General features: G+C 43.2%; 1 protein-coding gene and 1 long non-coding RNA gene across 3 annotated transcripts in view; one reads left to right on the top strand and one right to left on the bottom strand.

Moving 5' to 3' along the window:
* Window positions 1–2193: 2193 nt before the first annotated feature.
* LOC308486088 lies at window positions 2194–4575 on the bottom strand. The gene is made up of 2 exons (XR_013990939.1): window positions 4476–4575; window positions 2194–3450 (listed from the first exon to the last, which is right to left on the bottom strand). It is a non-coding gene; the product is annotated as an uncharacterized lncRNA (long non-coding RNA).
* The window catches only part of HMGA2 (high mobility group AT-hook 2), a 146897-nt gene continuing 123526 nt past the window's right edge, over window positions 3947–27317 (top strand). The window contains exons 1-3 of one of the 2 annotated variants that reach the window (XM_081022430.1): window positions 3947–4834; window positions 7230–7316; window positions 22150–22200. In XM_081022430.1, the coding sequence (XP_080878556.1) occupies window positions 4700–4834; window positions 7230–7316; window positions 22150–22200 (273 nt within the window). In that variant the 5' untranslated portion in view covers window positions 3947–4699. The remainder of the gene's footprint in view (window positions 4835–7229; window positions 7317–22149; window positions 22201–27317) is intronic. The other variant, XM_081022431.1, reaches the window with a different exon arrangement.

Genomic DNA, 27317 nt, shown 5'->3' with positions numbered 1-27317 from the left:
GTACCGAACAATGTTTATAAAACGTTAATTATTTGGGGAATGTGTGTTATTAGTGAAAATAACATACAAATATCCAATGTAATAATAATAATAATAATAATAATAATAATAATAATAATAATTCCCCGGCCACCTGACTGGGTTTCCCCAGCCACTCTGGGCAGCTTACAGAATATATAAAACATAATAATTAGGGGAAACTGCTTGTGAAAATACATTTTTGAAGCGGGTTTTGCAACACTAATCAAAACAGTATACAAAAATATGTTGGTTTGGTGAAATTTACACTGATGAATACTCGTAAGGATTGTTAAAAGTAAATTGCAAATTTCTGCAAAAATATGGGGAACTTAAGGATGGAAAAATGAGATACTGAAACTGATTCATCCCTACGAGTGGCTAACCCCACCAGGTGGGAAACATAATCCTTAAGAGTTTCTCCCCAAAGCCCGTGTTCATTCTGCTCTGTCTTTGAGGTCCCTCTCCTCACCAGGATTTCACACTGCTTCTTAGTCTCATTTTAAGCCCATTTTGCTTCTTTTTACTCATTTGCGAAGATTCCAGGAAACTCAGGTTGCTTGCTTGGGAACAAGCCGAAACTTAATCCAGGTAAGATGGAGTTGCTTTGGGTGGGCAAGTCACTTAATTTAGGTGATGTTCAACCAGTTCTGGATGGGATTGCAGTCCTACTGCTGCCCGACTTGTTATCCTAGCTCCTAGACTTGTTATCTATAAAAGCACAGGTCATCATGATGGGTAGGAGCCCTTTATCAGCTCAGACTGATACACCAGCCATGGTCCACTGCAGGTATGGTAGTTCTGGCCTTATTTATCAATTCCCTGGTTACATCTAACCTTGACATCTGCAATATGATTTATGAGAGGCTGCCTTTGGAGATGGTTTGGAAGCTTCAGTTAGTGCAATTTGCAGCTGTCCAGCTGTTTTGGAGCATATTGCTCTGATATGGTACCAGTGGCACGAGCTAGCTGTTTGCAGGCCCCATTCAAAGTGCTAGTTATGGTCGTAACAGTTTAGGACTGAGTTATTTGAAGACTGACTGCACTCCTATGAGTTTCAGAAGCCCTGATCCTGGAACTACCAGTGGCTAAAATTGGTGGATATGGGAGATGCCACTTTTTTGATGGTGCCCCGCCCCCCACTTTCTCCCTCAAGATTTGCATGAGACTCTCACTTTGACTTCCTTTAGATGAGGTGTAAAGATCTTCATTTTTCAATCAGTTTTTGGTTGAGACAAACTGAGCTGATTGTGACATATCACATGTGATCCTGTCTTGGGAAGAAAGGACTGCAGTGGCTGAACATTGGGCTGTTGTTGTTGCTTATCTGCTGCCTGTCTGTTTTCTATTTACTGAGTTATTTTAACTGATTTGAATAATTAACAAAGTTGTTGGCTGTTAAGCCGCTTTGGGAGGATCTGATTCTGAAAAGTAGCATACAAGTCATAACGATACCAACAATAATATAAGAAACTATGTAAGGCTCTGGAGAAGCTGTCAAACTTTGCTTATCTTCCATTCCCCATCATAACATTTTCTGTGGTTGCTTCTGGAGGACATCTTGTTTTTGCAGATCCAGAGTCTGACCCCGCCCCAAGAATTCATACCAGACCACTCCAAGAACCACCGACATACCTTACGTTAGATGTCAGGTCACTGTGAATACCAGGGAGCACACTTGTGTTCCTGCTTCCTACTTTGGAACAGGTCATCATCAGCATTTTAAGGTTTTCCACTCTCTCATTTCCCTGATCTTCCTATCCACTCTACCCTTGCACTGCCCAAAGCCCCAACATTTTCATCTTGAGTTGACCCTGTTGCTTCTGAGGTGTCCATTACAGCCTGCTCAGTCCCAAGTGTCCTCCCAAGGGCCACATTCCCTCAAGTCCATCCTCCCAGGGGCGACATGACAGGGATGGGTGGGGCCAGAGGCAATGGATATGACTCCTCCCTTTGGACACTAGTCTACATTCCACCCATACAAAATCAGTGGTCCCTCTCTATCCGCCCTCCAAACAAGTGAGGTGAATTATCACTGTCCTTCTGGCCACAGAGGCATGTGAACAGAGTTGGGAGCAGGAGGACCAGTGAGAGGTGTGGCTGGGATTAATTCTTGGGTGTCAGACTCTGGATCGCCAAAGATTTTGGAAGGTTGAATAGAGAAGACTGAAGACATTTGGCCTCTCGGTCTCGATGCGTTTGGAGTTTATATTTATCAATGGAAGCTGAACTTAACACCGAGCCACCCACTTACACACACACATGCAAGTATACACATGCATAACATAGAAGAATGTTTTCTGTATTCAGATAACTTATAATAGTCCCAAGTATCAATATTGTGTTTGTGGCTTGCAGATCTCTAGCACAGATTGGCTGAGCTTATGGGATAGCTCAGAATGTTTGTTCAGGAAACTTAAGCAGTTTACAGGCAGATTCTGTGAGGAACGAGAATGCTGTCTGCTCGGCTGAGGTTTAAAAACTTACACTGAGAAAAGATCGTAGGAGGTAAAGAAGCTCAGAGGCAAAAGGAAGGGTGCAGAATGAGCAATGGATTTAAGAGGGGATATGGACAGTAATAATAATTTTATTTTTTATATGACGCAAGGTATGAGGAGAATGAGGTTTGAGATAAGCGGATGAGACTAACAGAGCTGAGACACTGACAATGCCACAGGCAGGCAAGGGGCTGTTGGACTACACCTCCCATCATCAGTCTCACCCAGCACCACCGATGTTCAGGGATCATGATGGCTGTAATCCAGCACCAAGGGCACCAGGTTGGGGAAGACTGGTCTAGAGTTTGAGGGCAGTTCTGCCATTTGAGGCCTTTGTCACCATAGCACTGTGAACAGCAACCAGAACGAGCCAGGAAAGGCCACGAAACCAATGGAGAGAGGAGGTAAATGAATGTTGTGTGCTGATTTTGATCCTAACTTGCCAGTTCTTTGACCAGTTGGTTTATTTCTTAAATGGAAGGGGAAAGGATCAGAAATCACCTGTCAAAAAAAAGTTATGTCAGAATATGGTCAACCAGGTATAAGAGGCTAAGCCATGGTTTGACTTGACATTCCATGTGGACCCTGAATTGTTGCCAGTCTCTCCCAAGCAAACTATGGCCATCAAGCCAAGAACCACCTTGGTTTCGGGTAGGGCAGCAGGGCTGGGGGAACAGCAAAATGGATGCCATTTTTTTCCTTTGGGTACCCACAGCTTTGTTCATTCAGGCTAAGTCATTGTTTGGCTTAGTGTTATGTGTGAACCCAGCCATAGTTTGGTGTGCGTAGAGCAAGATTCTCAGAAGCAACCTTTTCTTTCTTTCTTGACAGTGTCCATTGTGTCAACTTCTTTGGTACCTCTGAATAGCAGAAAGTGATGCTTTTCCCAGGGGGAAATCTGAGTCACGTTAGGAGTCATTTTGAAAAATGCCACCTAGAAAAAGCAACCCCGGATTAATTTATGGAGGTTTTCAGAGGAGAAGAGCAGAACCAAAAACACACTGTGGCTGGCACAGAACAGGAACTGTTAACCCTGGTTGTTAATTTGAGAAGTGCTGGTCTCTGAGGCCCAGTCCGACCCCAAAAAGGCTTGTTGTATGTGCTGGGAGGGGATTTCAACAGTATTTGGTGGCCTGGCCCCAAAATGGCTACCAGTACCAACATCTGACAGGTACCAGTTGTAGTTGCTGCATTCCTGCTGGGCACCAAAACTGATCGGCCACTTGAGGAGTTACGGGGGAGGGAGGGGGGCTGCGTTTCTATCCATTGCTGCTATCTTTCTAATACTGTAATTTCTTTGGTCCAAAACCAGCCCCGAGCGCCCCCCCCCAGCTTTGCCGTCTCCTTTTCCTCATGGTGGCCTTTCCCTCCGCCGTCCCCCAACGCCCTCCCATTTCCCCATTTATTTATTTTTTAAAAACCTCACAACCCGCATCCCAGTTGCCACCGGGGGCAGGAATCTCCCATTCCCATCCCCAGCAGGCAGCTCACTCCCAGGCTCCAGCATCGTGGTGGTTGTTTGGGGGTGGGGAGAGGAGGGAGAGAGACCCTTGTCGTCCAATCCCTCCGCGCTTATCCAACTATAGCTCTATTTTCAAGCCGCCCCCCCGATCTCTCTTCCTCTCCCGGCGTGCCTGATTCAAGGCAGCCGAAAGGCGCGCTGGGTCCTCTGCGCGTCTTTGCCATGCGTCTCCTCTGGAGTTGAAACGCACCGGAGGGCTGCGGAGCCCCCGCTCGCCTACGACGAGGAGCGCGCGCGTCCCGCCCGACCGCCCACCCTTCCTGCTCTCTCGTGGCGGCGTTGCAAGCCAGCCTCGACGTATCTCCCCCACCCCCAGCCCCCCGAAAGCAAAAAAGGAAAAAAGGGGGGAAAGCCCCCTTCCAAAAGCTGCGTCCTCCTGCCTTTCCAAATTGCAAAAAGAGGCTGCAGCAAACACCCAACACCACCATTATTACCACCGCCGTCGTCGTCGCCACCTCCTCCTCCTCCCTTTCTCCTTTTGGCAGCACCAGGACGTCCGGTGTGGTGCTGGTGCTGCTGCTGCTGCTGCTGCTGCTGCTGCTGGGGGCAGCGCGCACGCGAGCTCGCCTTCGGCGCCTGCCGCTTTCTTCCGAGGTGCCTGGCCGGGCGGGCGAGCGCGGAGGCGACGAGAGCGCGGCTGCAGCCCAGGCGAGGAGCCACGATGAGCGCGCGAGGCGAAGGAGCCGGCCAGCCCTCGACTTCGGGAAGCGCCGCCGCCGCCGCCGCTTCCCAGGAGCAACCTGCCACCTCGGAGCCCCCGAAGAGGGGTCGCGGCAGACCCAGGAAGCAACCCCAAGTTAGTAGCCTGGACGCGGAGAGCGCGCGCAAAGCCGGGTTGGCGGAGGGGGGGGGGACACACACCGGGAGGGCACGTGCCCGGCGGCGAGGAAGCGGCGCGTGGTTGGAGATGCGACGGTGGTGGTGGTGGTTGCTGCTGCTGCTGTTATTGTTGTGGCGGCGGGTGCATTTGCTGACTGCGGGAAAGAGGATGGGGGGGGGAGTCCCTCTTGGCGAGGACAGAGGAACGTGTGTGTGTGCGCTGGATTGTCCGTCTGTCTGTGTCTCCGGGCGCGCGCGCGCGCTTGTTTCTTTTTAAAAGGCGAAAACTTCCCTCGGCCTTTCTCTATTGTGTGCCCGGGAGGGTTTATTTCGCTCTGGGGCGCAGAGCAGCTCGGATCCCACCAACCAGCGCTCCGAGCAGATTTTTAAACTGGAGGGGTGTGCAAGGGAAGCAGTCTCCGTCTTTTGTGTGTGTGTGTGTATAGTTGGTCTCCCAGAGGGCACTGCCGTCCCCGGTCCTCCTTATCTTGGCTATGGGGGGTTTAAAAAACGCGCCACACTCCTTCGGTGCATATGTACAAAAGGAAACCCTCCCTGATCGCCTGCATGTCTGCGTTCTCTCTTTCCACCCTACGCACCGGGAAACTCGGTTTGCTTTTTTTTTAAAGGGAGGGGTGATTCTGGCTTGGGGGACCCCCCCAACAAATCTCCTCGGGCACTTTCTGGCAACCCACAGTCGAGCTCGGTTTTGCTCGCCGATCATGTAAGAAAGACGCCTGGCTCTCGCTGCCTCTTTGCACAAGGCAGTGGGAACGCCAGAAATACTTTGTACTTCTCTAAGTAAACAGGCCAGTGGGGATACCGGGCTTTTTTCTCTACTACACACACGCACACAAGTCTGCGAATGCAACCAATTAAGCATTGCAGTTGTAGCTCTGCGGAGCCGGCATGGAGAAAACTGCATCCTGGCCGGGGTTGCTGCTGCTGCTGCTGCTGCTGCTTGCAGTGTTTTCGAGATCCTCGGAAATAGCGATCGGGCAATAGGGATACGCGAAGTGCATTTAAAACTTGACTTCCGCGGGCTTTTCTCTCTCCCCCCCCTTTTCGTTTTTTAAAAAAGTTTACTTCATTCATTATCGTCAAACCACTTCCTTTCAGAGCAAATCAGATGATCAGCAAACCGATCTGAGCCCAGAAACGCCTCTGAAAGGGCGCCTCTTAGAACGGGGGTGGATGAGCACCCCCAAAGTCCTCACGCCCAGCCGCTCCTATGTCCACCCCCCCTTTCTCGAGCGAAATGCAATAAAATACCTTTCGGAAGGATTGCAAGCCCCCTCCCCTTGCGTTACCTTTGTTGAGCTATCACGACGTTCCTTCCCTTTCCCAGCTCACCCACCTACCCCAGCCTGTTTTTTTTTTTTTTTTTTTCGCAAAAAGTGTGTGTGAGAGAGATTTGAGAATGGAATGTTTAGGGTTTCAGTGGATTTCACAGAAAGAGCCCCCCCCCAATGTGTCTCCCCTCTTCCCCCCCTCCCATTCAGTGTTCAGCATTGTTTCTGTTGTGACTCCTTTGGAAGGATATTGTGTCACTAAATTTCCTTTCTAGCCCAAGAGTTTACCAATAGGGAGAATTCCAAGACTCCTTTAACAAACTGAATTTAATTAGTCTTACCGCATCCTGTAATCCAAATGAAATGTTCAGTATTTGGAAGTGGATGTGGAGGAGATGGATATATATTTTCTTTTAGTCCATATGATTCACTGAATAAATATTTGGAATATCTGAAAACTGAAATCATATTCAGATGATGATTTTATTTACTATCAAACAGAGAAGCCATTGGGAAGTAGAGTGAAAACAATCAGTGTTTTTGTATACCTTGGAGCCCACGCTTACCAGGACAGTGCTCCACACAATATATAACGTTAAGCTATAGAACAAGACACAACCCTCTTTGTAACTTTCAGATTTTTTTTGAACTATAATTTAGACAGACTTCAGTCTTTTAAGTTCTTTCATATTGGAAATCTACATCGAAATTAAACCTCTTATGTGATTGCAAATGTAAATTAAATGAGTAATTATAAATCGATTGTGAAAAGCCATGAATGGTTAGAATTGCAAACGTCATCTTTGATTATAAAGGTTGGGGAAGTTTGTATAAAGAATGGAAAGAGTGTCAGAGCATACACACATTTTCATTAGTTTGTCATTCACTTCCAGTAGGCATGAACAAATGTTTTAGTAGCATGCACTCACCTTAATGTTTTTCTGCTCTTTTCATTTTATTTCACTATTGAAACTGATTGAGTAACTGACACTGTTTGTTTTGTGCATGTTAAGTGTCCTGCATTGTGTTTCAGATCTTTATTGAGATTCTTGCCACAATAGCATGTTTTCCTGTGTTTAGGAACCAATGGGAGAGCCATCTCCTAAAAGACCAAGAGGAAGACCTAAAGGAAGCAAAAACAAGAGTCCCTCTAAAGCAGCGCAAAAGGTGAGGTTTGCTCATATTACCACCCACCTATCAGTCAATGTCCAAAGGATTTCAGTTGTGGAACATCTAACCTGCAGAGTTTGTGCCATTTTAATAATATTTCATGAAGGGGTGTTGTAGGAGGAGCCAGTACATTCCGGGTCAGTTTTTCTTCCATTCTGAAATTAGCAATCCTTGGTTGCTACTTAAACATATTTAAGTTCTGCACTCTAGGGTGCTGCTGTAGAAGAAATAAAAATTGAGTGCTGAGAATTAAGTACATTTTGAATGTCTTATCACTAAAAATGCTAATTCTGCAGGCTTCTATGTTATATCCAAATTGTCTGCTGCAGCTGAGTGTTTCATTAAACGTGTGGATGGGCATAAAACCAATGATGCCTTGGTGAGAATCAAGACGTTTCTGAAAAAGTGTTAATTATCAGAAATTATTATAGGGCGTGTTCTAGGGCACTATGCTAACTTATGCCTTGTGTTCTTTGCTGGATTCATTTTGGAGGCAAGTTTTTGAAAGAAAATAGAAACCATTTTTTGAACCATCATTACATTTTGAATATTGTCAGGAGATGGGAGACACCAGCAGATTAGTTGTAATGAAGGGATGAATCCTTTTCGTCCTCAGTTGGTTTTTGAAAAGACTTTCAGGTTCAGTGGAAGTGAAAGGACTTTTTTATCTAACAAATGTACAAATACTGGGCTAATAATATATATTTTTTTTTTAGTAGAAGAATACTAGGGACATTAAGAAACAGTTGTATGGAGCTTTGAAAATAAACACTGGAGTCATGTTTCTGTAGACAAGTCACCCAGCAGTTAGCACCAGCACTCTTAATTTACAAGTACAGTGGTACTTTGGGTTACAGACGTTTCAGGTTACAGACGCTTCAGGTTACAGACTCTGCTAACCCAGAAATAATACCTCGGGTTAAGAACTTTGCTTCAGGATGAGAACAAAAATCAAGCAGCGGCAGCGGGAGGCCCCATTAGATAAAGTGCTACCTCAGGTTAAGAACAGTTTCAGGTTCTTAACGGACCTCCAGAACGAATTAAGTTCTTAACCCAAAAAGTCTCACCAAACCTGGATGTCAACTGTGGTGTATGTTCTTTAGCTGTGTAATTGTTAGAAGCTCTGTGGCAGAATGGCTTTTAGAAGACTGTTGTGGGCTCCTCAGATTATAGATACTTTTTAGTTTGTGCTTGTGGGAATTAGTCCTGTTATGTTTGATAGTTTTCAGGGTTATAAAATACCACAGCAAGTTATGATAAATTTTATTTAGGGACTGACTGTGGTCTTGTGTCTGTTTTATTTTAATTTTTGGATATCACTACAGAAAACCTTTCCCTTCTCTCTCTCTCTCTTAATTTGCTCTTCCCATTTTCTCTCTTTAGCAGCTGAAGTTTAAAAAGGTATATTCAGCCAGCTAAGTGGTCCATTCCCTTTTGTTAAGGGTTTTGTCACCCTAGCCTCCCTGTAGCATTCTTAGTTGGCTGTTCCTCATGTAGTTTTTGAGCAGGGGTGGTTAACCTGTGGTCCTTCAGATGTTGTTAGACTCCAACTCCCATCAGCACCAGCCAGCATAACCAGTGGCCAGGAATGATGGGAGTTGGAGTCCAATAACATCTGAAGGGCTGTAGGTTAGGTACCTGTGCTTTAGAGATATATATCCAAAAGAGATATATATCTACAACTCAGTAAGTTCTATCATTTTGAACCTCTTAGGTTGCAGTCATACACACACTTACTTGGGAGCGCAAGTCCCACTGAACACACTGGGCTTACTTCTAAGTAGATATAAGATTACATTGTAAGTGGTCAAGCAAAAATAAATGTTAGGGATAGTCTTTATAATATGCAGTTAAAATTGCGTTTACAGCAAGGAACGTTTAAACATTTATAGAGCTTAAACAACAAATAAACTTCCTACCAAAATTATTTTAACGCACACACTATTGATTTCAGTGGGACTTAAAAGGATGCTTATGATTGCAAGCCTATGGAGAAATAATAATCAGCCTACATTTGTAGGAACAGTTTGGAATATAAAGTGAATTTTAGGCAGAATTACAGACTGAAGCAGTTTAATTTTGGAGCTGCAGAGTTTTCTCAGTTTGTGAAGACGAGCTGTTCACTGTTGTTCACAATAAATTTAGTCAAAGGTCAGATCATTGCTATTAAAATAATTGATGATTTTAAAGTTACCAGTCTGACTTGACTTTAGTTTATTCAACTGAATCATATCAACATGGCTTCATTTATGCTGGGTATAAATAATCAGTTGGGTGCCCATGGAAATGAATGGAAGTTGTCTAATATTGCAATGTGGCAGCTGGGCAACTACCATTCATTGAAACTGGGGCTATGTAAGATGTTCCAAATGGACATCTTAGTAAATAAACATTTAGTAAACCTTTCATAGCAAAAATCATAGTAAAACCTAGTAAAACCTGCATGCTGGTTGAACTCAAAACAAATGATCTCTGTCTGATATTTTTGTTTATGCAGTTTAAATGTTCACATATGAGTTGGTTTGTTATCTATTTTTAGAAAGTCAAAACTTGGTAGGAATGCTTGCATGTAAGGAAGTATATACTGTACAGTGGTACCTCGGGTTAAGTACTTAATTCATTCCAGAGGTCCATTTTTAACCTGAAACTGTTCTTAACCTGAAGCACCACTTTAGCTAATGGGGCCTCCTGCTGCTGCCGCGCCGCCGGAGCACAATTTCTGTTCTCATCCTGAAGCAAAGTTCTTAACCTGAAGCACTATTTCTGGGTTAGTGGAGTCTGTAACCTGAAGCGTATGTAACCTGAAGCGTATGTAACCTGAGGTACCACTGTATAACCAATCCTATTCTAGAGATCTGTGTGCGCATTTGGATGTACAAGTTGCCTCATTCATTCATTCCAATGTAGGGAACAGACCCACTTTTATGGAAGATGGTTTACACAGGTGTACCTCCTGCATTGGAATGAATGAGGAAACTCCATATATGAACAGCATGGTTGCGTTGCAACTTCTACACTTGTAAGAATTCCCTGGTTTTGTGTCTAAGGTTAAGGTTTACAACTCCGTGTGATGCTAGCATGACATGCCATGCTGATCCTTCAGAGCATTTGGAATTATTGCAAAATATCTGTTCTTTAAACAAAAGCAAAAAGCTTCAGTTTTGAGGATGTCAACTCTTGGAAATCATTTGTATCGTTGTGAGGCATGCTTGTTCATTTTTTTAAAAAAGCTTCCATATGGTTTTATTTCCATCTTTCAAAGCAGTGCTTGTTCACTGCTGAAGAGCATTTTACCCTTAAAGATGGTTCTATATGCAGTGAAAAGTGGCTGGAATTTCTGTTGAAGAATGGGTGGCCTCTTTTTCAAAGGGAGCTAATTGAAATGTATTATGCCTACAACATGCCAGATAAACGTGCAAGGCTAGAATTCACAGAGGAGACCTAAGAAGGCACTCATGATTAATTGATCAGGTGTTCTCTTGCAAACTCTTGCACATCATAATTAAAAATGTATTACACAACTGACAGGGAATTTTATTAAAAAAGGAATCCACATAAGGAGGTAGATTGCTTTGTTATATTTCAACAACAAATACCTTTAAATCTTTGTCCTGGGATGTTGATGCTGTGTGCATTTAAAATTTCTTGGTGCATGGTTTGGTTTAAAAAAACACAAACTTGCAAGGCTTGTGTCTGGACTTTGAAAACTGGCCTAAAGGCATTAAAAATCCCCAGATTGAGCTTGTTAGGAGATTAGCAGTGTGAAACTTGACAATGCATACAAAATGCTGCAGGAACATTTGAGCAGTGTGTTTCATGCCCGCTGAACAAATCTCAAGAGTGTAGGCAGGTAAAAGCAGTCATGTAAAATCCATAACTAAATGAATTCATAATCTAATAAAATTTGTAATGTTTGAATCCATGCAGAAATTATGGTGAGAGATAACAAATCAAAAGATGAGCAGTGCATTCACTGTGTTCTTATGTGTTTAGAGCTGTTCCCTTCAGCCCAAACAAATTCTGACGTTATTACTTGAAAACCTATTCTCTAAACATTTGGAAATGGGTAGCTTATGTTCTATAAAGGCACCCCATAGACGTATTTCTGAAAGGATATAAATATCACAGTTCCTGCTCTGCATGTAGGTTTTGTTGTTGTTCATGTTCTGGCTTGAGCTTGATAACACAGAGATAATTAACACCTAAGAGATTAGAGGTGATGCCAGATCAAGTTCATCCTAGTTTTAAAAGTATAAATGTATTTTGAAAATAAATGTTTTATTAGGGTGAAATTAAATAATGAAAAGCAAGCTATGTTAAGAATAGGAATTCTTGTAACATTTGTATTGGGGCAAGACACATTTTGCACTAGGAAAATGGGCTTGTGAGTCTTTAAAACAAGAAGCCAAGATTGTGCTTGAATATCCTTTAAATATGGTTATGTTTTCTATTCCTCAGTCAATTGCCCACAATCAGACTTGGACGATGAAGCATGATTTGCAAGTGTAAACCTTGTCTATATGTAGACTGCTGCTTATTTAAGTTTGGGTGAAAAGAGAAGTCAATCACTTCTTTTGCGGTCAAGATCACAAACACAGTGTGGCAGTTTTAACAGGGTTTTATCTGTCACAGACTGATCATCTTTTTGTTTAAAAAGTGATTCCCTGGTTCAACGATAGAGCATATTGTAGAACTGGCTGTTGTTATGTTACCTTCACTTAATCATCTTCAAGTTATTCCTTGACCGTTGCCAGATTTGATCTTGATGATCTGGACTTTTTAATGTAGTATATAAAACAGAAAATATTTGACAGATGACAGTCCTAACCAATACTTCAGCTTTAGTTTTACCTTGCAATTGACTTTGCACCAATTGCTGTGGCCACATTGGTAAGTGGACGATGTGGTGGTTGAACAGATAAAGTGTGGTCCAGGTGAAGCAAGTCATGTGCTTTCTTTAGCATGTACAGTTTGTAACTGCATCCACATTGACTGTGCCACTGCAAAGCTATTTAAAGTCAACTGAGGTCTGGTGCAGTGAATGCTTGGTGAACTGGGTGTAAGGTAAACCAGGCATTTGACTGCTTCAGCCGGTATGAATTCACTCCAGTTGCATTCTAAGCATGTCAGTTTGGCTCTGGTGACCGGCCTTTCGATGGGGCAGTTTTTGTAATGTTGCCCCTCCCTTTCCCCATAGAGGTTGGAGTTGATGAGTAAGAGGTTGGTTGATGAGTAAGAGGCATATTTGACTTTCGTGGAGTGCATTATGATGTTGACACTGGAGTCCAGCAGTAAGCAGAAGACCAAGTTAGAGGCTGCAGAACCACTGGCTGAGGACTTGGACCAGGTCCCTAGCTTTGAGCCTCATACGGGTGAATAGGGGCTCCCTGAACTTGACAGGCAGGAGGCTACTGAAATTCATACTATAGCATCAGGACTTAATAGAAACACAGCCAAGACCCTCAGTTTGCACACAGGGTGGGAGACCATGTCGTGAAGGAAAAGCACCTGCCTTCAGCTATGCCTTTAAGAGTCTGCAGTTCCTAACAAATGTGTCCTTTTATAGAAGAACTGGAATGAAGGCAGTGGCTCAACATGTCTTATCCAGCCCTTGTTGCAGCAAGCTGATCATTTTGAGCTCTGCTTTGTTGTACCCCATTGATTCCTCTTTAGGAATATAGTCTGCTCAGCGCGATTCTGAAACGCAAAGTCTTCTGTCTTGGAACGGATTAGAAACAACACACACATTTTCATGTCACAATCACATTGATTGTAGCACATCGGTTGTAGCAAAAGGACATTGTCAGTGGATCTAAAATAATTGGTGCATAAATGCATTTCATGCTGTGTAGATGTGAGCAAAGCAGTGTGCAAGATTATACCAAGTTTCTGGTAGTGAAGGTGGTGTTGTGTTCAGCACCAGGCATCCTATAGACATCTGATTGCAGCATTCAAAATTCTCCAGGCGCCAGGAGCATTTTGCCCCTGGCTATTGGCCACTTAGGGACACAGGTGGCGCTGTGGGTTAAACCACAGAGCCTAGGACTTGCCGATCAAAAGGTCGGCGGTTCGAATTCCCGTGACGGGGTGAGCTCCTGTTGCTCGGTCCCTGCTCCTGCCAACCTGGCAGTTCGAAATCACGTCAAAGTGCAAGTAGATAAATAGGTACTCCTCCGGTGGCAAGGTAAATGGCGTTTCCGTGCGCTGCTCTGGTTCGCCAGAAGCGGCTTAGTCATGCTAGCCACATGACCCGGAAGCTGTACGCCGGCTCCCTCGGCCAGTAAAGCGAGATGAGCTCCGCAACCCCAGAGTCGGTCATGACTGGACCTAATGGTCAGGGGTCCCCTTTACCTTTACCTTATTGGCCACTTGCTGCCAAGTGAAGATGCCGGGGTGGCAGGATGGCACCTGCCGTCTCCACCATCTGGAGGTGCGTACCTGGGGATCCTTGGCTCTTGACTGCTTTCACACAGCAGCAACACACCCTGTAGAATTCTATCTGTTATATTTTATCTGCACAATGAGAATAAATTGCAGGAACCAAAAAATCGTTCCTCTAAAATAGAACTTTAGAGCTGTCTGGTCCCCAAATGGCAACATTCTGTTTTGGTGATTGTAACACCTAGCTTACCGTATATATCTCAGTTTCTAATACTGTCTGATTGACCACTGCAAGAACAGGGTGTTGGACTAGAAGGGCAATTGATCTGACCCATATATGTTCCTACGTTATTATAATCAACCATGTGTCCTAGTGCAAGTCAGCTGTGGCTGATGGCTTCTGTGATCATGTGACTTTGGGTGTTATTCCTGATTGTAATTGAATGATAGCAGGCATTTTCCTCAGGCTCACCTCAGAGGTTACTCAGGCTAGATCTTTTTCCAAATTATTTTATGAACTGCTTACAAAGATGTAAATCAGAGTCTGCTGTTTTGTTTCCAAAACAAAACAAAACACCTTTAAACCTTGTATCTAATAAGCATTATTTCCTTTTCTCCTGTTTATAGGAAAATGTATGAAACGTTGATTTAAATCATGCCTCATCATGTTTGGTCACATGCTGTGATGCAACACAACCAGAAGCAAGTCGCCTTAAACTTGATCAAGGTGTGAATAGAATTAGGCAGCAGATTGAATTGGTTAAGCAGATATAGATTGCCAAAGATCATGGGCAGAACTTGTGATGACTTAATGCACAGTAATGGTAGAACTTAGCAAGGGGACCGTAACCTTATGATCAGGACTGTGGAACCTCAGTCCTGTGGGCAGAATGTGGCCCTTGAAGCCTCTTTTATCCATCCCCCAGAGCTTTCCCCAGGCCACACTCCCTACTGATTCTGCTTTGCAGCCTCCTGGATGCTTTGCAGCATCCTTGAACTTTAATAATGCCTCTTGCTTATATAGATAAAGAGGAGAGAAGGGTATGTGAGTTTATGTGGAAACTAGCCTAGTGAACGAAGAAGGGAAATTACATTTGTTTCTTTGCCCACATTTGCCTCTGAACCTGCCCATAATTGGCATGTGGCCTTGGAAAGCTCCCCAGGAGGGATTGCATCCCTTTAGCTGATCCGGATAATGATAAATGGAGCAGTTTAGATGTTGAGAGTGGCTTTGGGAATACGACTAAAGAAGTGTGGCTAGCCTAATGCTAGTAAACTTGCCAAATTGAACTGTTGGCACTTCTGGTAATATCTAGAGGAGGTTTTCTGTAGGCTGCAGGTATGGATTTAAGTTCCTCTTTAAAGGCTACAAGAATACAGAGGCAAACATGGTGGAACTCTTTGCTCAGACGTGCTATGGCTACCTGAACTTTGACTGAGAGGACTCCATCTCTCTGATTTCATGAGCTGCTACTCTCAAGTTCAGTTGGAAGATGGATTCCAAATAAGATGTTGGCTGTGCAGCTGATTCTTGGCTATGCAGGACTCTCTTTGTGATTGGCTGATTGTTGGTCTTTGCAGAGAGGCCTGCTCTGTACTTTGAAGCCCCGATAATCAGCTGATAGTTGGTGCTTCAAAGCACCTTGCCTCCAAATCCATTTCTGGCCCAGATTCAGCTTCACCTGATGTCCGTATATAACCCAAGTGACGCCACAGGTTGGAGGTTCCCTCTCTGTTCTATAGTCAGTGACTGCCCTTTAGTCAGGGCTACTGCATTGCTTTCTAGGTGACCAGTAAGCTCTCTACACTCTGTTTGCCATTGGTCAGTTTTGAGTTAAGGAAATCCACTCCTTGTTACATAAGGCAGTTGTGCTTTTTTTGGTTTATTTGGCTATAACTTTTGATAGAATAAAGATAACTCAACACAGTTTGTTGCATTATAGTTTGCATTAAATTATCCTTCTAATGATATATACTTTTATGGTATTATTCTAAAAAAGACTGATGGGATGAGCCCTCAAACCTCAGAAATACAACTTTAAGGTTTCCACAATTTTAGCTATTAGTGTATCTAAGAAGGTTTAGCAGGATCTTTTCCCTTAGAACATTTGAGCACAACAAAATCTGGACCATTGAGGAAGACCTAGCTCCGTTAATGTTCCTAGTAGCTTCATTTGTGTCATCCATTACAGAAGCATCCTTATATTACTGGTGTAAAGTTTTTGTCCCTCTAAGGAAAAGAAAACTAACATGAGAACCCCCAAGACCCCTTGTAAGTCATGGCTGGTTTAAAATAACCCTCCTCATTATCTTTGAGGTATTGTTGTATTGTCTGTTCTGTCTGGAATTGTCCCACATTCTAGACACAACATGAATTGACACCAAAAAAGTACATAAAATAAACGTTGGCTGACTTATTTTTTCCTCTAGAATACAAATCTGTGGTGGGTTTTTTCTTTTATCCCTTTCTTGAGTAAAATAAAATTATATGTGAGGAATGTTGACTGTACCACATTAAGTGACTGGACGTTCTGACCTCTTAACAGCTTTAATCTTTAAGAAATACTCCTTTCCAAATAAAATATTTTTTGACTCAAAGGTCATCTGGTCCAATGGCCTGCATTGTAGGAATTTTAATATTGTGTTTTAATGTTGTAACTGACCCTGGGACCTTAGGGTGAAGGGCATGCAAATAATAAGAATTATTAGTTTGTTTTCAACACAATTTATAATTGGGAATGAGTCTTCCAGTATTTCTTTCTCTTTCTTTCTTTCTTTCTTTCTTTCTTTCTTTCTTTCACAATCCCAATAGTGTTTTTCTTAGGAGTAAGTCACACTTAGTTTCAGTTAAACATGCATTTCTGGCCACAGTCATACCCATAATTACTTGGGAATAAATTGCATTTATATGGGACGCGGGTGGCGCTGTGGGTTAAACCACAGAGTCTAGGGCTTGCCGATCAGAAGGTCGGCGGTTCGAATCCCCTTGATGGGGTGAGCTCCCATGGCTTGGTCCCTGCTCCTGCCCACCTATCAGTTCAAAAGCACGTCAAAGTGCAAGTAGATAAATAGGTACCACTCCGGTGGGAAGGTAAACGGCGTTTCCGTGTGCGGCTCTGGTTCTCCATAAGCGGCTTAGTCCTTCTGGCCACATGACCCGGAAGCTGTACGCCGGCTCCCTTGGCCAATAAAGCGAGATGAGCGCCGCAACCCCAGAGTCGGTCATGACTGGACCTAATGGTCAGGGGTCCCTTTACCTAAATTGCATTTAACCCAGTGGAACTTACTTTCAAATCCACAGAATTCGGTCACATGCCTTTCAGAGTGGGGATATCATTACTTTCTGTTGGTTTATCACATCATTCCATATCAAAAAAGCAAGACCTCGAATGTTTCAGTGTTTCCTTCCTCTCTCTGAGAAATGTCTGATGTGAAAAATACATCTTTGGGGATGCGTAAAAAGCGTGTTCCACTGAAACAATATTCATTGGCAGGAAAGCACATAATCTCCGTTAGGACTATCTGAGCAGAAAAGTAGGAAGATCTAGTTCCTCATTATGTATATAATTGACTTTTAAATCATGTAACTACATGAAAATGAGCAAAGTATCATCTATTAAATGATTAGCTGGTGGTAAATATCCAAATATCTCTTTCAATCTCTGTATTTTTGGGTGGGGTGGGGTGGGGAATTAAGTGAACCATCACCCTTCTCAGAAAGTGCCATTGTATGTTCTGTCTGTTTTGTGATATGCCATTATGTGATTATCTTGACATTAGGTAATACAAGTGATCTGTGCTTTGGTAACTTCCGTTCAGATTACTACAATGCTCTCAAAGGCAATGAATGTACTACAGGAAAGCTTTAGGAACAGAGTATCAGCCTGGGGTTTCTTGGACACTCATGCTTGCCTGCATTTCTGATCGTAATCTCTAACCCCGTTTTTCAAATGCAAAGTCGGGTTTTGCAGCTAATTGGGGACTTAGTCACAACTTATCCTTAATTAAGAGGGACATATAGTTTGTTTGCTTGTTTGCTTTCTTTCTTGCGTACTCTGAAAGCCTTAGCTCTCCCAGGAATTTACCTATTTATTTATTTATGTATTTATTTAATTTGCATATCACCCTTCATCCACAGATCTCTAAAACATCATACTACACCCCAAACAACAAATATGTTTACTTTTCATAAACAGATCTCCTTAAATACCTCCAAGGGGCAGGCATGACTGTGTAAGAAACCCAAGCATGGGCAGCAATTAGTATTTTTCTTTGGGGGGTGTGGTGTGACCAATAATGCTGTGTGTGAATTGAGAGAAGCTCCCCACCATCTCTTAACAGTGGCGCTGCGGATGCTGGAGCTCATTGGCCAGCAGTAGCTGGCCATAAATGGTTGTATCACTCTACTTTGGGTCTACGTTACTTTGGCACATGTTCACTGGTAAGTCTGTTCCATCCCATTTCCGCAATTCAAAAAGCAATGAAAAAAGTGCAGTTAACCAAGAAGAGAGTCAGAATATTTGAGAAGTCTGAAGGCCAGTAGATCACTTAAGTTGCAGTCTGGAAAAGTTGCCCAGCAGGTCACTTCATATCAGAGTTAACATTAATTTGTTCAAGCAGCCCTACTGAAGGAAAAGTGTTTCCCAACTTGCTTATTTATCAAGAGAATAATCAACAATAGCTTGCAAGGGAATTCTGAGAGGAGTGTGTGTGTGAGAGATGTCAGGTGAATGAAGCACAAGCCATGATAACTACATTGGAGGCATCTCCTGATACACTCCTCTACATATTATGTTGTATTTCTGCTGGAAACTGAGGGGTGTAATCATCAGAGTGTTCGCAAGATCATTCTTCTTTACGATGCATCTGCTTAAGACATTGGTTGCAAGCTACACATGTGCCTGTAGATGACTTTTCTGGCATCTACAGACTCCTGATGACTTCCTTCCCCACTGAAATAAAGCTTGAAAGAAGCCTTCTGCTGTAGCCCGTTGAAGGGATTTTCAAGCCTAATTGCAGCAGAGCAGAGCGTTTTGGTGGGGAAGGGAGGCTTAGCTCTCCCCTTGCCAGCTGTGATGCTTCCACAAACATCAACAGAAGCCTAATTGCCCTGCGGGAGGGGTGGAGGCAGTGTGCACCAGATTGTGGTGCATGTACATGGCTGGCGTACACAGATAGTGACCGCCATAGTTACTCTAGTTTGCAAATGTTCCCCTGAGTTCCAGGACACTGGTGACTCTTGGTTTAAGATGACCAAAGACTATTTGCCAGACTAAAATGCTTTTAAGGGATTAGATGGGAAGTTCAAGTTCCCCTAGAGGGATGGCTGCAGTATTTGTGGCAATCTCCACTAGAATTTGGTTGTAACCAAAGCACAGATAAGTTCTCTTGTGTAGGCAGCCAGGGCTTCTTTAATGCGTTATCCCAAGAAAGTTTCATCTTACACTCACCGCTTTAAAGATTAAAGAGGAAGTTGTCTTTTTAACAAGTTTGAAGTGATAATTTTGCCCTACAATAGTGTGAATTTTATATTTTCACACGTTTCTCCTTGATATGGTGGAGATATTTGGCTACATTTATTTGCTTTGAGGGTAGCAGGGACCAACGGCAGTATTTTCCCAGCTTTGCGTGGAATTCCCTTTACATGGCATAGTCATGTACAGAGATTTGCCAATAAGTAAACTGATACATTAAGATGATAGATTCCCGAAGGAAAAACGAAAACACATGCATACACTATTAATTACAGGGCATAGGCACTACTGGGATTAGATGGGATTTCTTAAAGCCTAAAATGGTGAGATGTATGATAAAGCCGTGTTAATCACAGCTGTAAAGGGAGTAAAAGGAAATTTCTAAATCTCCCAGTTCTGGAGGAAATCTTGAAAACGTAACTGCAGAATATCTCAGAAAGACTTAGAAGCCAAAAGAGAAACAAGATTAAATCCTATGGATGGAATTCAACCTTGCACTAAGGAATTTGTTCCATCAGCGCAAGTATTTATACTTGCTATACAGAACAATTTCCCCTCTTACATGTTGCTCTGTGGGGTTTTCCTCACCCAAAGCAGACGTGGGGAGGGTATGCAGGGGGAGGAGGGGTGGGGGAAAATCCCATTGTGCTGGTTTCCACTGGTACAACTACTAAGTTGAAAGTGGCTCAATGTACTGTTTTACCTTAGAAAAATCTTAAGTATTTTTAAAAAATCTAGCCAGTTTTTTATTCTGAAATTTATCGTTTTGATTTATTAACTCCGGATTGTATCAAATGAAGGCACCTTTTAGTTAGGGAACCTTTTAAAGCCCTGCTGGGATGGGGAATGGCATTCCTTCCTGGAACACGTTCCAGTGGCAAAAGTGGCTAGAAGAAGACATGTAAATCTTACTACTTCGTTTTCTTTTACATTACGCCAATTCTTACACACTCTTCTATCTTCTATCCAGACAGGCAAGAGGCATTATCAGATTTTTATCTAATTTTAATTTTATTTTGTTTATGCAGTTTATATACTGCTGAACTACAGTTGTTGCTAAGTGGTGAGACATTCAGGGACACATTCCCGCCAGGAAAAAACATTTGGAAGCAGGGCCAGTGAGTGATGTGGTCTGTTGAGAAGGGTGTGTGCCTTGGAGAGTCGCAGCAGGCATATGGAGAGACATGGAAGGCTACATTTGTCCCTCAGGGTTGAGGTTCCCCTGAACTATATCATGGTCAGCGGTAGAGCAATTGTTTTCAATGGGTCTCCTGCAAGTTTGCTGGCTCCTGGGGGCCAATACACTGTGGGTCCCCCATTTTTTTAATGTTCAGAGGGTTCCCCATGCGACATCAGGATGTTGCAGGGCATCACACGTGGGGGCCCTCAATCCTCTGGACAAGATGGTGCCTCTGGTCTCTGTGAGTAAGAGCTACTCAGATTCAACCTTCTTTTTCAACATGGATGCAAGCTATTGATAGTTGTAACCTAACTTTGCCCATTCTTTTCCCGATTGCTCATATTTAAGGAGGTGTACACTATCTTAAGCAGTAATGATTTTTATAACCCTAAGCACAACATCTGAAAATAACACTCTTCTTCATCTATTTATTTCTCAGGTGTACTTAGTCAAGCCAATACTCCTCAGCCTTGTCTTGCTCACCATCTTTCAGCCCCTTCCCCCATTATCTTCATACTGGAAAGTTAATATTAGGTTTACAGGAATGTTGTATGCCCTATTATGTTAATGTAAGGAAAGTTATATACATATTACATGCTTTGTATATACAATGGTACCTTGGTTGTTGAATGTAATCCATTCCGGAAGACCGTTCGACTTCTGAAACGTTTGACAACCGAGGCTCAAAGGGCGGTCGGCTCAGTTAATGGAGGAAAAAAAATTGACTTCCGAGGTGCGTTCGAAAACAGAAGCAATTACTTCCGGGTTTTCGGCATTCAGATTCTGAACCTTTCAGCTTCCGAGGCGCTTGAAAACTGAGGTACCGCTGTATATAGTATTTTAACTCTAGCTCTATAAAAATTCAGCTACATACTTCTTGCACAGACTCAGTTGGAAGAGGCAGCCAGTGATGTCGGTTAGGCTTGCGTATGAACAATCACACATAGGATAGGTGAGTGTTTTTAGCGAGCCATATTAATTTATAGCTGCTTTGCATTCAGTTAGGAAAATGGTTTATGCACATAACTGCCAAAGGATCTGTGAAGGTGCAGGGGAGATAAAATGTCTGTTTACACGTAAGATGACACATTTTTAAATTAAAGAATTAGTCAAAAAGAACTGCCACGCTTGCTTTTATTAACTCGGTCTCTGATGTCAATTAGAATGACTGCTCAGTCCAGATATATGTATCGAAAGGGTGAGGAGGCAGATGGAAGATGTAATAATTTAATTAATAAGGATTCTCTGTTTTTGAGTGTCCACTCCAATTTCCCTGGGAAGTCAGCATTCAAGTCAGGGACAGATCCTATGCTTCCTGACTCCCCAAGCCCCAGGCTTTTGTGTTAGCTGCCATTACTAACATTTTTAGTTTGTTTTGGCCTGCAAAACAAAGGCAAGTTCTTTAAAGAGATATGTCCAAAGGATAGTCTTTGTCAAGTATGTTGATTTGCTTTTCCATACATTCTTATCAATAGTCTAGACACAAGGAGAACACAGTGAATAGTCTATCATTTTTAAAGAAGCAGTTTCCTTCCTTAAACAAAGAGGTTCTCAGTCTGTTTTACGAAAGGATGGGAGCAGCATTTCTCTATAGGAGAGAGAGATAACAAAGTGATTTTTCTTTGTGCCTCTCATCTAATCAATAGATAAATAAAATGAATGCTGTTGTGGGAAGTATGCACTGACTATATATTTAAAAAAACCCAACCTACCAGAATTGCCTAACAATATCATATAACGTAATTACAAATACTTTTGAACTACAGCACTTATCTTGTGTGTGTTTTTTTTACAGAAAGCAGAAGCTACTGGAGAAAAACGACCAAGAGGCCGACCCAGGAAATGGGTAAGTATTGCATTTTTAGTTTTTATAAAATTAAATTTTCCTCTTTTAAGAATTCAGCAAGGTAACCTTAAAAAGAAAGAAAGAAGGCAGCTATTTCGTTTTAGTTTAACGAACGGCTGCGGTCAGTTTGCCTCAGTCCAGTGAACCAGACCCCATCATCAGAGGTTGGCATTGGCAGGCATGTTCCAGGGCCCGTGAATGGGTGGAGGGCACAGATTGCTAATGCCAGGCCTGAGATGGTTGGAGTTAGCACATCAGAAGTGGAGGGAGAGAGAGGTGGCACAGAAGGCGGCCACACATGCTTCCTATAATTGCCTTGATGCGTGACCTTCCCCCACCCCCGGCGTGAGACAGGCTATATATGCTCATTATCCTTGTATGGTCTATATATATCCCCACCCCTTGTAATGGCTAGGGGCAAAAAGTCTGTGTCTGACAAGGTATCTGTACTACTCCTTCTCCCCACTGCCACCATCACTGCTCTTCCATGTCCTTGGAGCCTCCTGGCCAAACCCACTCCCCTCCACACTATGGCAATGGCAGTGAGTCATGGAAAGGGATGGGACCTGTGCAAGTTGCAGAGACCCATAGCAGCACGGGAGCCAGTGTGGTGTAGTGGTTAAAAGTGGTAGACTCGTGATCTGGGAAACCGGGTTTGTGTCTCCGCTCCTCCACATGCAGCTGCTGGGTGACCTTGGGCCAGTCACACTTCTTTGAAGTCTCTCAGCCCCACTCACCTCACAGAGTGTTTGTTGTGGGGGAGAAAGGGAAAGGAGAATGTTAGCCGCTTTGAGACTCCTTCAGGTAGTGATAAAGCAGGATATCAAATCCAAACTCTTCTTCTTCTGGTGAGGAGCAGATTCTGGATTGGGGAACTTGGGGCTTTCAGAGGTTGCTGGACTCCAGCTCCTGTTGTCCTCAACCAGCATGGCCATTGGTCAATGAAGATGGTACTTGCAGTCCAACAAAAATCTGGAGGGCCACAGGTTCCCACCCCGATGTGCATTTATAGGGGGGCAGAGGGGCTCACTAGAGGCCTCTTGAATGGGACTCATGAAAACCTGCAGCACCCTTGCTGAGAGTTAAAGGCAGGTGAGGAGTTATCGCCGCTTCCTACCTTTAGACTCTGGGAGTTTGCTCAAAGACACATTTTACTACTGTTTGCTGGGAGGGGATATCTGTGTCTTATCAGCATGAATGAACCTCAGCTCTTCCCTTTTTTCTTTTTTTAAAAGTGAGAGGTGGAGGGGAAACAGAACACTGAGGTAGTTTGTTGAGTAATTCAGTTACAAAGGTTAAAGAGTGGGGTTTATCTGGAGTCCAAACGTGATTAGGAAAGAGGATAACATTCAAACGCAGTGTATACAAAAAGCAGGTTAATAAACAAAACTCCTTTGTCTCTTTCATGAATGTCCCATAGTTTCTGGAAAAGACCCTGCTCCAATCGCAGGAAACCTATACCCACTCCCTCAGTGATTTATATTATTTCTCCTTTCTGGTTCACTTCAGAGATGGAAAAGGCGGGCCTAAGGCAGAGGCAGTTTCAGGGTAGCACAACCAGTGCGATCGCTGGCGGAGCCAAAACAATGCTATAGAATGTAGCGAGAGGCAGGGAGGGGGAGCGAATTTAGTGTCACCGAGGGTGTCACTGAAATTTGAGAGCCCCAAGTCCACCACTGCCTGAGGGAAGCGGATTTGCACATGCAAGTCACTTTGCTAGACCAGCTCAGCATCTGAGGTAAGGCTTATGCCTTCCAGGGCCGCCACCTGGATGGAAGAGGAGGAGCTGGAGAATATCCCCTTGCACCTCTTAAAGCAGCAGTGGTGTGGCATGCACAGAACAAACACATGAAGCATTCAGGGTGCACATTCACGGTCACACACGCAGAGAACAAGACCATACGCTGCTCTCGTCTTTCCTTTGCTCAGGCTGCTGCTCTTTCTGGTGCCAACACAGGCCCAGTCTCTCTAAATAATAATAATAATAATAATAATAATAATAAATGTATTTACACCCCGCCCATCTGGCTGGGTTTCCCCAGCCACCCTGGGCAGCTCCCAACAGAATATTAAAAACACCATCAAACATCAAAAACTTCCATAAACAGGGCTGCCTTCAGATGTCTTCTAAAAGTCACATAGTTGTTTATTTCCTTGACATCTGATGGGAGGGCGTTCCACAGGGCAGGCACCACTACCGAGAAGGCCCTCTGCCTGGTTCCTTGTAACTTGCCTTCTCGCAGTGAGGGAACTTCCAGAAGACCCTTGGAGCTGGACCTCAGTGTCCAGGCTGAACGATGGGAGTGGCCGTTTAGGGCTTTAAAGGTCAGCACCAACATTTGAATTGTGCTCGGAAATGTACTAGGAGTCAATGTAGGTCTTTCAAGACAGGTGTTAAATGGTCTTGGCGGCCACTTCCAGTCACCAGTCTAGCTGCCGCATTCTGGATTAGTTGTAGTTTCTGGGTCACCTTCAAACATTCCCTTCATCTTCCTGCTCCTTCCAACACTTCACTAGTCATCGTTGCTCTCCAGGCAGTGAGGATATAAGTCAAATCACAACTGGGCTCGGGAGCCTGGGCAATCTCAGTAGGCCTCTGATCTCCCTCCACCACAGTGTGAAGAGAATGGGATGAACTGGGTAATGTGGACAAAAAACTGCAGTAGGATGCCAGTTGTGGTGTTGAAGAGCAGACAGTGGCCAGCCCTGTTTCCTGTTCAGGGGCACACATTAGGTTCAAAGGCTAAGTTTACATCATGCAACTGCTTGGAGTAGAGGAGAGTGGTATCTCTGGATTGGGCTGTGAGAGACCCCGCCTGAAATTCTGAAGAGCTGCCTGTCCGTGTAGATGATACTGAACTAGATTGGCCAGTGGTCAATCACTACAAGGCAGCTTTATAGAAGTAAGGATGTCATTTAGCCTTTAGCTGGTCCAAAACCAACTCCCCCCCTTTTTTTTTTGCACATGGAAACATAATTGAAGAATTTTCACATTAGGATGGAAATTGTAGAGGCAATTCATTCAGTGGCAAGCCCATTGGCAGTGTGTGGGCCCCAGAAGTTGCTCATTTAAAAAATAATATTTTTTGGGGGGGTGCAAACTTTTGATATTGGGCCTGCTTTTAAGAGATTCTTTAACCATGTTCTGTAGCTTTAGATGAATGTCATCTTTTAAGAAATGAAGAGTAAGCGTACTGTATGCTTTTTATAGTCGCTATCTCTAGTTTCCACAGAAAGAGTATATTGCAAATAGCTGTTAAAGGGCCACACTTTATTTATTTTTTTTGCGTGAAGAAGTTCACTGTTGGAGGAAAAGCTTATTGCATCCTGCTGGATGGTGGAAGCAAGGATTGATTGGCACAGTTCAATTTTCCTAAGCCCACAGGGTCTTCTCGCCAGGGACAAGTGCGTCCAAAAGTGAGTGTTGCCACCCAACACTCTTTACCCAAGCCCCACAGCCCCATGGGATACCTGTTGCCTCCTCTGCCATTTGCTGCTGGGGATGCAAATATCCCTTCCCTGTTCATCAGATGACCTCATGAGCAGCGGAGGGGGCAATTGCCTCACTATCAAGGTGCAAGACTGGGAGGAGTGCTTTACATGTTTCTGCCCATCTTTTCTTTTTACAATTTATGCCAAAATGTTTTTTGGGGGATAGGGCAAGATGAAAAATTTGCTTAGCGGCTGGCTCAGGTTCCCTGGTCAGGAGTCAACCACCTCTAAGTTATATTATTGAATCTATCAATGAGTTTTAAAACTCATGGTCATATATTTTTATCGGAAGATGATAAATTAGTGTTGTTGATTTTATTTTTTTTTAATCACCCTTATCTAGTAATTATTTGTGGATGTGGGAGATCTGACGCATCTAAAGGGATACACACCCATACCTGCTAAAGGTGTGCATAGCTCCCTCCATTGAAGCTAATGCTTTATGGAAGGGTCTCCAGATATATAATGGACCACACATGCAGAACTCTGTGTCGAGGGCCATGTATAAAGAGATGTAAAAAACAAACGGAGGAGGATGTTACCCAAAGCCATATGGCCCTTTGCATTTTAACAACCCACCTCACTTTACACTCCACCTCTGTTTGTCATACACATTTCCTTTAAACCTTTAAATTGCACTGGAGTTATTTTCGTATTTAATCCGGTGCATTTGCAGTTAGCATTCCTTCTAAACCACTCTATTATTTATAATAGGGGTCACTGAGATTTTTGTTTTTTTATGATATTTGAGGTGGGGTAGAAGGTGCAAAATTACATGTGGTCGAGTTTTGCTTTTTTGTATAAGTCTGCAAGCCTTTCTTTTTGTGAGTCTAGGATTCTGTGTCATATGTTGTTCATCAAACTGTAAAGTATTATTTCTCCTGTTTCCTTCAATGTGTACATGCAGAGATATATTAGCTAACGGAGCTCTGCAGAATTTGTGGTAGCCAAGTCTTCCTGCCAGTTCCAACTTATATACTTTACATCTGGTGATTCTCGTTTTTTTTTTTTTTTTTTTTTTTGAAATGGTAACTAAATTTATTGGACCAATATGATACCTTGGAATAGTACTAGTAGTCATAATAATAACAACGGCATAAAGTGCATTCTGAAGCATGTAGTAAATTACTTTATCTTTTCAATAAAATAATATCGCTCCTGAAAAGCATTCTGTGAATGTAAGACTACTGGAATATGCATAGAGCACAGTGTCATGCATTCTTTGAACGGGGAGACCCAAATACAAACCAAAATCTGGAATTGGTATCTTAGTTTCAAATATACAAACGATTATTTGTTGTTGCCCAAAGCCTGACATATAGGTCACAATCCAGGCAATCTCCGTAGATGATTAATACATTTGTAAATTGCCTTCCACGTATAGGTTCCAATGTGATTTACAGATATATCCTTAAACCAGCTAAAATAAGTACAAGAACAACCAGGTGTAGGTTTACAAACAACACGGAATGACCTTTGCACCTGGTTGAGAAAGCTAGTTGAAACAAAAATGTATTCAGTTGTTTTTGTAAATTACAGATAGTGGGCGGCTGTCATATCCTGACAGGAATACGGCTCCACAGGTACTTGATTTGAGCCCAGTGATTTTAGTGGGACTTAAGCAT

The sequence above is a fragment of the Podarcis pityusensis genome, assembly GCF_964106645.2.
Source record: "Podarcis pityusensis genome assembly, chromosome: 10".
NCBI lineage: Eukaryota > Metazoa > Chordata > Lepidosauria > Squamata > Lacertidae > Podarcis > Podarcis pityusensis.
This window is presented reverse-complemented; position numbering and strand designations above follow the sequence as displayed.